This window comes from Podarcis erhardii, assembly GCF_964252035.2.
Source record: "Podarcis erhardii genome assembly, chromosome: 16".
NCBI lineage: Eukaryota > Metazoa > Chordata > Lepidosauria > Squamata > Lacertidae > Podarcis > Podarcis erhardii.
The window spans coordinates 26252786-26263769 of record NC_138514.1 but is presented as its reverse complement, the minus strand read 5'-3'; the positions used below and the strand labels follow the sequence as shown (position 1 = coordinate 26263769).

Here is a 10984-nt window from a genome sequence, read left to right as displayed (position 1 = left end):
TAGGGACTAGAAGCACTGCTGAGCAGAAGGGAAGGAACGCTGCAACCACCATTATGACTGCTGGTTGGGCTGCAAAGGCCCACCCAGTCAGCCCACCAAGCAAGTAAACACTGGGAGGCTGTCCCAAAATGGGAACCTGACAGTCTCTTCCTGGGACTTATTCCACTGATATTTGGTGCAAGGATGTGCATGCCCACGAGGCTCCTGGCTTCCAACTTTGTTCCACAACGTACCCACCCCCTCACTGGGAAAACCAGATTGCGTATCAGGTAAACAAACCCAGTCAGGTGCATGGGCAGGGCAATGCAGGAATCAGATTACGGCTTGGGCAGCCAGCACCGCTCCACACGGGTCCCACCCGATCAGACAGAATCCCTGAATATTATCTTTTTTATTTTATTTTTTATATATATAAAAAAAACAGTCAACATTTATTGTGCAAAAAAAAAAAAAAAAAATGAAGAAGAAAAGCCGAGGGGAGGATTGCCTTTCAGAGACGGGCGGCAGCAAAGGCAGCAGTGGTCGTTTTGGGGAGGCCAGGAGCAAGCTTCCCCTCTCCCCCGGCCAAACCGAAATCAGGTGCAAGGACTTATCCCCTCTGTGGGGCAATTCCATTCGGTGGCTCCTGAGCTCTCCACTCCTCTCGGCCTGCTTGGCGGCGCCACCCACCCCACCCCCCTTTAAATACTTGGCTATGGGCAGAAGCTCCAGCTGGCCCAATCTCCCCCACCCAATCCCAGCGCATCGCCTGGCACTTCCACAGTTGCGGCAGAAGCTGCTTTCCGCACATCCGGCTCCCCCTCTGAGCAAAAGGATCCATCCCCCTCCTAGGGGGTCGCCCTCCTTCTCTCTCTGAACATAGCAGGGCCAGCGGCGGGCTGGTCCACTTAGAGGAGGGCCGCAGGGGAGCCCGGCGAATGCCGGAGGGCGATGCGGCCGATCCATTCCTATTCTCCAAAGGGAGCCCCCTCTGCCTTCAGTAAGTGTGGGGCCCAAGCCTGCTATGCAATCTCCTTGATCCTGTGGATGTAGTTGTGCAGTTCCTCGGGTCCCTGCAGACCCATGTCCTGGCAGACCCACTCCAAGTCCTCCTCGTCGGCGATGGGGATGGAGTTGTACGCCAGCTCCTCGGAGGGCATGGTGGCGAAGGTGGTGAACTTGACCCGCTTCCGCTTGGAGGTGGGCGAGTTGAGCGGGTCCTCGCTCTGGTCCCTGGTGGAGCCCCCCGAGGAGCCGTCCCCCCGCCCGTGCACTTGGCTCTGCACGCTGGTCTGCGAGGAGCCGCTGCTGTGGTGGTCGGCGTGGCAGCAGGTCTGAACGTTCTCCAGAGGGTTGCCCAAGCTCTCGGGCTGCGGCGAGAGGTCGTTCTGGGCCCGCAAGGGCTGCCCGTTGCCCAGGAAAACCCAGTGGTGAGAGTGGTCCATGTTGGTCTGGCCTTCCGGCGGGATCCGCTTGTGACGGTACTTGAGGACGAAGACGATGCAGTTGATGAGGAAGACGAGGATGGCGAGGCAGAAGACGCCCAGCAGGGCGTACATGCCGATCTCGAGGTCCGTCAGGCCCCGCGTCACCTGCACATAACCTGTGGGGATGGTGGGGAAGTCCTCGGTCGGGAGGGCGGCGCTGGGCGGCCGGCTCTCCGGGCTGGGCAGCAAGTGCCAGTCGCCTTCCACCCGGGGCGTGGTGCCAGGGCTCCCCTTCTCCCGCCCGGGCCTGCTGGGCGTTTGGACAGGCTCGTAGTCGTAGGTGGGCTCCTCCTCAGAGCTGAAATGCACTCGGACGCTAGCCAGGGCGGTGGCTAGCACGCTCTTCCTCTTGGTCTTCTGACAGCTCTCGCAGATCATGAGCTCAGCCCTGACCAGATCACCAGCCCCCTCGCCTTCGGCCATCACCAGCGGAAAGGCTCTCTCAGGCATCACCGACACCACCGCCCGGTCCTGGCTGGTCACCACCAGCGTGTAGTCCTTGGGGTCGTACAAGGAGAGTGGGGCGGTCGTGCCGTCGCTGTACGACACCCAGAGGCTCAGCAAGGCCTCCTGCGGAAGAAGGAGAAATGAAAGGTGGGGGACAAACTGTGTGGAAACCCCACCCCCCGTCCCTTTCACATCAGGGGCAGGAAACCTCAAGACCATGGGCTGAATGTGGCCCCCATGGGTTTCTCTGTCTGGCCCTTCACACTTTTCCCAGGCAATGTCTCTTGGTCAGGCCACATGCCCTCTTGGGAAGCCACGCCCCCTTCTGAGGCCACGCCCTTTCGCTGGCCCAGATCCCCATTCTCTTACATAAGATGAGCCTACTGGATCATGGCAATGGCCTACCCAATTCAGCATGCTGTTCTCACAGTCGCCCACCTGATGTCCCTGCAAGGAAGACCTGATCACAAGATCCCTCTCCCCTCCTGTGGCATTCAGAAGCATTGCTGCCTCCAACTGTGGAGGCAGAGTACAGCTGTCATGGCTGGCAGCCATCAATAGCCTTCCATGAATTTGTCCAATCCTGTTTTAAACCCATCAGGGTTGGCGGCTTTCACTGTGGGAGTGAGTTCCACAGTTTATCATTTGTTTATCTGTCCTGAATCTGCCAACATTCAGCTTTGTTGGATGTCCACAAGTTCTAGTGAGAGAGGAAAACCTCTCACTATCCTCTTTCTCCGTGCCATGCCTAACTGTATAAAGTTCTGTCATGCTCCCTCTTCCTTGCCTTTTCTCTAAACTAGTAAACCCCAAATGTGGCAATCTTTCCTCATTAGGGAGCCGCTCCATCAGGAAGAACGTCCTGACAGTAAGATCTGTCTGGCAGTGGAATGGGCTCCCTTGTGAAGTTGTGGACTCTCCTTCCATGGAGATGACCATCTTACATGGATGCTATAGTTGAGAGTCCTGCACTGCAATGGTTTGGACTAGATGACCCTCGGGAGTCCCTCCCAACTCTACAATTTTATGACTCTATTATTCCATCCCCTGAATCATTTTAGGTGCCCTTTGCTGGACAGTTTATGTAAACAGAAGAGCCAGAAACGAACTGTTGCCCTCTGCAGTTGTTGCCCTTTCCTTTTTCTAATACTGTATGTATTGAATCGTTCGCGGTCCTAATAAGATCAACAGAAGATGCAACGGGGATGAAGGTTCAGTCTACGAGTTCCAAAATCTGTTTGTACATTGATGATGTAATGCTTTCTTTAACTCGTCCCTTAAAATCTGCACCAGAAATTCCTTGAAATAATAGGGAGGTTTGGCAACGTCGTTTGGTTACAAAAATGAGCTCATCCAAACCTGGAATAAATGTGTTGCAATCAATTAAAGCAAATTTGATGAAAGGGAGAGCAATTAATTGGGCAGTTATGCTGATAACGTATCTAGGAGTTGGGTTGTCTTCAACCATATATTTTAAATTAAATGGAAGTTATGAAGGTTGAAAAGAGTTTTTAAAATGGACTCAGGCAGGACTCACATGGTTATGTAACATTGTGGCATTAGAAATTCCTAGGCTACTTTATCTATTTGAAAACGTAATGGCCAAGAGTGACAAAAGGGTATGATTGAACCAGCAAAAACTACTTACAAACTTTGTGTGGCAAAAAAGAAAAAGAGCTAGCGTTCCCATGGCAACCTTGGAGACAAGCTACAACAAAGGAGGAATAAAATGTCTCGATATAGTAGATTAATATAAAGCTACACATCTAAAAGTAATAGCCCAATGGCTGAATGTCTCAAAGGTAATTCCATGGTGTAAGTGAAAGCAGAGCTCACAGTTATTCCATGGTTACTATAGAGAGGGGAAAGGACTCTTCAATGGAGGTTTTGAAGCAGAGGCTGGGTGGACCCTCTGTTATGGATGCTTTAGCTGAGATTCCTGCATTGCAGGGGGTTGGACTGAATGACCCCTGGGTGTCCCTTCAAACTCTACAGTTCTAGGATCCTGTGACAACGGATTTTTATTCAAATACAAAATCCTTGTACAGATGCAGTCTGAGATGTTTGGAAAAGCTTAAATACAAAGTCAACACCTAAATATATCCTTGCTCACATCTTTTCTTTTAAACAAAGAGACCTTCTGGCGAAAGCTTTTCTATTCTGTCAGGCCTATGTAGGCAACTGAGCACACACCTTTCCTCAGTGCTTAATTGACGTCTGTTTAAAACCTTTTAAAAACATGTTTTTATGTATTTTTGTTGCAAACCACTTTGAATTTTTTAAAAATGAGATACCAGTCTATAAACATTTTTTAATATATAAAATAAATAAGTAAGTAAGGTAGCAGAAGGCCAAACGGCTAACTGGGTAAATCACAATGTAATTACATATCAAGGAATTGTAAATAACGGCAATTTCAAAACGATGGTGGAAAGGCCTCAAATGGACCTAGTTCCGCGATGCTTTCAGTGCAGACAACGGATAAGTTATGTAGAATAAAATATAACGGATGAATAAGATGGTGTGAGTTTTGTGGTAAAATGTCAAGTCCTGAGGTAATAATTTATAAGAAGGGAAACTTGAGCAGTTGTTCTATTCAAAATATATCTTTTTTTGCCTTAATACTTTGAAATTGCATCTGCGTACAAGCTTTAAAAGGAAATAATAGGGGTTCTAATTTCTCATCCGGCAGGACCTGTTTGTGTTAACGCTACAGAAAAACATTACAAGCTGCTCTCTCAATGGTCTATGACTCCACAAAGTAAAATTTATCCTCTCTGCAATGGGAAGTTTTGGACACATTCGGTAGATTGGTCCAATGACTGAAATCTTTTGAGTTATGTATGTTCACCAATCTACACGTCGCTATACCTCATTTTCATATCTATAATAATTGCAATAATTTGGGTATGTGCACTTCCGACACAACTTTGCTAATATATTCAAAAAACGATTATCTGAGTGTTTATTGTTGGGTTGTTTTTAATTTTATGTAATTGTTGCGTGCCATATGCTCTAATGTAAACAGAGATATATCTCTGTGCAGGCATGCTAAACTGAAGATGAAAATGAATACAGTGAATAAAAACTAATCTATCTATCATTCATCTATCTATCTATCTATCTATCTATCTATCTATCTATCTATCATCTATCTATCATCTTTTAGGGCAAGACAGTAGAGATTGTATCACCACAGACATTGTACGAGTTGCCATTGGATGCTCTGATAATTGTCTCAGAAAGGATTTAGACCCTCGAGAAAAACATAAAAACTTAATATGGAATTTGTTTTGTGACAAATGGGGGGAAGGGAAATAGAGACCCATAGCGCAGGAACGGTTAGCAAAAATATTGGGCAGCAGTGACATGTAAATTTAAGGAAATGATTACAGTGAGAGAAGGCAAGCAAGAGGCAGTGTGGTGTAGTGATTAGAGCATGGGATGGGGCCGGATCTGGCCCAATCGCCTTCTAAATCTGGCCCGCGGACAGTCCGGGAATCAGTGTGTTTTTACATGAGTAGAATGTGTCCTTTTATTTAAAATGCATCTCTGGGTTATTTGTGGGGAACAGGAATTCGTTCATTTTTTATTTATTTTTTCAAAATATAATCCAGCCCACCACATGTTCTGAGGGGCAGTGGACCGGCCCCCTGCTGGAAACGTTTGCTGACCCCTTGGTTAGAGTGTTGGGCTAAGACCACCCACCCCACCAGTCAGCCACGAAGTTCACCGGGTGACCTGGGGCCTGTCACTACTGCTCTGCCAAACCTACCTCACAGGGTTGTTGTGAGGATAAAACGGGGAGGGGGAAAAGTGCGGGCGGCCCCTAGAGTTCCTGGGAGAAAAAGTGGGTTCTAAATGAAAGAATGAGACAATTAATTAATCAATCAAATCTACCCCTGCACCTGCCCCCAGTCCATGAGGGCTGCCCCAGAAGAAGTACCTGCTTGGAGAAGTTCAGAGTCTGCTGGGCTGTCGTCTTGGCCACGATGGTGTGGCTGTTCCCAGGGCTGGGGTGGAGGGAGAGGGAGAGGTTTGAGATGACCTGGGCCTTCAGTTCGGTGATGCTGACCTTCTCGTCCGCCACCGTCACCAAGGTCTCCCCAAGGACCGCCTCCATGAGCGGAGAGACCACCTACGAGAAGAGAAGCAGGCCGTAAGAAACACCTCCCCTGGTTGGGATTAGGAGGATCGCCCAGTCACATTCCTCATCGCCACCAGCGCTGGAAATTCACCAGGTGCATTTGGCACTTGCCTACTGGCCAACATAGGGACGCGGGTGGCTCTGTGGGTTAAATCACAGAGCCTAGGACTTGCTGATCAGAAGGTCAGTGGTTCGAATCCCCACGATGGGGCGAGCTCCCGTTGCTCAGTCCCTGCTCCTGCCAACCTAGCAGTTCGAAAGCACATCAAAGTGCAAGTAGATAAATAGGTACCCCTCTGGCGGGAAGGTAAATGGCGTTTCCGTGCGCTGCTCTGGTTTGCCAGAAGCGGCTTAGTCATGCTGGCCAAATGACCCGGAAGCTGTACGCCGGCTCCCTCGGCCAATAAAGCGAGATGAGCGCCACAACCCCAGTCAGTCATGCCTGGACCTAATGGTCAGGGGTCCCTTTACCCTTTTCTTGGCCAACATGCGGCCAAGTGAAGATGCCCGGGTGCCAGGATGGCACCTGATGTCTCCACCACCTGGAGGTGCATGCCTGGGGATCTGGACCATTTCCAACAACAACAACAATTTATTACTTATACCCCGCCCATCTGGCTGGGCCTCCCCAGCCACTCTGGGCGGCTTCCAACCGATATTAAAAACACAATAAAACATCAAACATTAAAAACTTCCCTGAGCAGACTAGCAACACATCCTGCAGAATTCTATCAAGTATATTTTATCTGCACAATCGGAACGAATTTCAGGAGCCCAAAAGTCGCCTTGCCTTGCAAGAAGCCAAGAGTAAAATATAAGTTATTAACAGATGTAAAAGAAAGAGGAGGCTTCGCTCTGCCAGATATGAAACTATATTATGAAGCAGCATGTCTTTGCTGGTTAAAAGAATGGATAAAATTAGACAATAAGGAATTATTAGACCTCGAAGGTTTTGATAACAGATTTGGGTGGCATGCATACCTATGGTGTGATAAGAAGAAAATTCATAAAGGTTTTGGGAACCACATCTTCAGGAATTCGTTGATAGAGGTATGGGACAGGTACAAAAATTTACTGGAACCAAAAGTTCCACACTGGCTATCTCCGTTAGAAGTTATGAGCGTAAAGAAAATTAATATGAGAGGCAATTGGATTACATATGGTGAAATGTTGATTAAAGAGGAGGGAAAATGGAAGTTAAAGCCATATGAACAAATTAAAGAACATGTATATGACTGGTTACATTATCTACAGGTTAATGAAATGTTTAAAAACGACATAAAAGAATGTGGATATGGAGAAAAAGATTCAAAGTTTCAAGTAGAAATAATAAATAATGAATGTAAAATTCTGTCAAAAATGTATAAAATACTGTTGGAATGGAACATGAAAGATGAAGAGGTTAAATCGGTAATGATACAATGGGCCAAAGACTTTGGTTATAATATACAATTTGACGATTGGGGGAAATTGTGGAAAGAAAATCTGAAATTTACTGCATGTACTGCGTTGAAGGAAAATGTTATGAAAATGTTTTACAGATGGTATATCACACCAGTAAAATTAGCAAAAATGTATAAGACATGTAATAAGTGTTGGAAATGTAAAGAAAAAGAAGGAACATTTTACCATATGTGGTGGGAATGTAAGAAGGTGAAAGGTTTCTGGGATGCGATTTACAATGAATTGAAAAAGATGTTAAAATTTACTTTTGTGAAGAAACCAGAAGCCTTTCTTTTAGGAATTACAGGGAAAGAAATAAGAAGACAAGACTGTAAACTCTTTCAGTATGCAGTTACAGTGGCAAGGATTTTATTGGCTCAAAAATGGAAACAAGAGGAATTACCGACAATAGAAGAATGGAGATCGAAATCGACAGACTATGCAGAACTGGACAAATTATCTGGGAAAATCAGATATGCCCGAGACCAAAGGTTCATCGAAGACTGGGGAAAGTTTGTAGAGTATCTGAAAAATGTATGCGATATACAAACAACGCTAGTGGGGTTTCAAGAGGCGCTGTAAAAACTGAGAGATATTGTCAAAAAAGAAATAGAAGGGAGAGGGAAGACAAATGGCAATATGTGTAAAGGGAATGCGTAATTAGGAGATAAACATGGATGATTGCCAGGGAAGCTGAAGGAAGTCCAAAAGAGATGTTTTGTTACAATTTGGTTAAAAATGTATAAATGTATTGGAAAATTAATAAAAAATTATATATATATATATAAAGTCGCCTTGCCCCCAAATGGCAACCAAGCCTTCTCCTTTGGTGACTGTAACCCTCATTTAATGAGCCATTTGGTGCCTAGCTTATATATCTGAGTTTCTAACACTGTGCATCACCCTTGTGGAATCCTGCAGTGCGCTTTCTGCGGGGCTGCCCTTGACCGGCGCCTAGAAACGAATCTCAAAAAGGAAGTCTGGCTGAGCCCTGTGTGCTTTGTGTAAAAAAACAACGATATATATTAAAGGGATGAATTCCATGGAATGGAAAAGTATCATCCCACACCCCAAGCTGGGAGATCCTTTTAAAAAGCCAGAGGATAGCTCAATCGGTAGAGCATGAGACTCTTAATCTTAGGGTTGTGGGTTCAAGTCCCACGCTGGGCGAAAGAGGATCCTTGTGGACCCTTCCAATTCTGTGATTCTTGATGGAGAAATTGCCTGCTGAGGTCTCTAGCTAAGCACTGCTTCTCTCTTTCCATCCCAGGCCTGCGATGCTAATGAGCCAAGCCAGAGAACAGCACCACTCCATGGCCTTCCCTTCATGCACTCGCCCTGCAAACACACGCACACACAATTCTCCGAAGTATATTTCACCGGGGGAAGACACTCCGACCTTGAACTGCTCGAATCTTTGAAGGCAGCATCTGGGAGCCTGGGAATTTCTGCTTAGGAAGGCAATACAGTGCCCAGGCTTGGAACTAATTGTAGTTAAGAGATGCTTGGCACAGGCTCAAGAGGAGCTGGTTCAGGGAGAAAAGGCGAGAGAGGGAGGGGGAGAGAGAGGGAGGAAAGGAGAAGGCGTGTAGGGGTGTGCAGCCAAGGAGGAAGGGGAATATAGAGGCAGGAAAATGCAGATGAGCCCCCCTTCCCACCAAGGAAAACAGATCTGTTTTCTTAGCCCTGGGATGTGTGAAGCGAGAATGAAGAGAGGGCCTCTGTTGAGGGAGTTGGGTATACTTAGCCTGGAGGAGACTGAGAGGTGAGATAACAGCCACCTTCAAAAATCTGAAGAGCTGTCACATGGAAGAGGGAGGTAGCTTGCTTTCTGCTGCTTCAGAGCGGAGGACCCGAAATGATGACTTTCAGTGGCAAGAAAGGGGATTCTGGAAATACTTTAGGAGGAACTTATGGGCGGTCAGAGCCGTTCGGCCATGGAATGGATTCCCGTGGAAGGTGGTTGACTCTCCTTTACTTGAGGCTGGATGACCTTTGGGGGTCTGCTTCAACTCTACAATTCTATGAACATGTGGGAAAGGGGCCTCCGATATGAGGGAAGAAGAGCTGCAAATCTAAAGGTGCTCAGATTGTTGGGGAAACTGATGTTTACAGTTGCACCTCCTTTGCCTCCCCTAATGGAGGCAGATAACCCCTGCTCCTTAATATAGGATGTTGCCTTATATAGAACAAGGCAATTTGCTGTGGGTTAAACCACAGAGCCTAGGACTTGCCAATCAGAAGGTCAGCGGTTCGAATCCCCACGACGGGGTGAGCTCCCGTTGCTCGGTCCCTGCTCCTGCTAACCTAGCAGTTCGAAAGCACATCAAAGTGCAAGTAGATAAATAGGTACCACTCCGGCGGGAAGGTAAACGGTGTTTCCATGCGCTGCTCTGGTTCGCCAGAAGCGGCTTAGTCATGCTGGCCACATGACCCGGAAGCTGTACGCCGGCTCCCTCGGCCAATAAAGCGAGATGAGCGCCGCAACCCCAGAGTCGGTCATGACTAGACCTAATGGTCAGGGGTCCCTTTACCTTTATCTAACTGGCGGAAGCTCTCCAGATCTTTCCCCCAACCTTACCTATAGCTGCCATTGTGGATTAAGCCTGGGACCTTTTCTCCATCACTGAATTTTTACTTAAAAGCAAGTCAAGATTCTAGTCCTCACTATTTCAAATAAAGGGCTAATTTTAGGAGGAACATTGGAAGATTCATTATACTGACGACTGGCTCGTCTACATGGAATGGAATTGGCTTTCCAGAAGATTCTAGGAATGGAACCTTAAGACATTCTGCCTGCAAAGCAGAGGCTCTGCCACTAAGCTCAGATTCCAGTCCTCGTGGTTCCCAATCAAGGGCTTATTTAAATAGGAGCCATTGGTCCATCTAGCTCTGTACAGTCTACACTGACTGGCAGCAGCTCTCCAGGGTTTCAGGCAAGGAGTCTCTCTAATGCTTTACCTGGAGATGCCACTAGGGATTGAACCTGGAACCTTCTGCATGAAAAGCATATGACCTAGAACAGAGCTAGGGTCCGTTCCTTGCTGGGTACCTGTTACGCTCTTACCTTGAAGAGGGTGGTGCCAGGCTCCCGGCCGGCGAGGGTGTTGGTGTCCACCATGTGAGCCACCCGAGGGTCGTCGACCTTCATGAAGTCGCTGACCAGGTCCGTGACCTCAACCATCCACTCTGGGCCCAGCATGGTGACCACCTGGTCCGTGCCCTCCGAGGAGGTGGTGTGGAACTGGGTGAAGACCTGCAGGGTGGCATGCTGGTACTGGAGGGTGCAGCCCCGGCTCTGCCGCCGCTCTTCCTCTTCTTCGTCATCCTCGCTCTCCCGGACAGACCTGTGGGAGCCAAAGCAGTTGGGTCAGCCGGCAGCTGCTCTGGCGCTTCACTGCCTTTTTTCCTAAAAAGGAGTGTTTCCACTAACCAGCCAATCCAGCCAATCAGGGATCGTGCATCGGGCGTAATGACACCA

At 47.7% G+C, this 10984-nt stretch overlaps 1 protein-coding gene across 1 annotated transcript in view; it reads right to left on the bottom strand.

Moving 5' to 3' along the window:
• Positions 1–406: 406 nt before the first annotated feature.
• TMEM132E (transmembrane protein 132E) overlaps positions 407–10984 on the bottom strand; it is a 132360-nt gene continuing 121782 nt past the window's right edge. Inside the window, exons 7-9 of the mRNA XM_081843480.1 lie at positions 10571–10850; positions 5860–6051; positions 407–2036 (exon numbers count right to left, since the gene is read on the bottom strand). Of these exons, the coding sequence (XP_081699606.1) occupies positions 1002–2036; positions 5860–6051; positions 10571–10850 (1507 nt within the window). The 3' untranslated portion in view covers positions 407–1001. The remainder of the gene's footprint in view (positions 2037–5859; positions 6052–10570; positions 10851–10984) is intronic.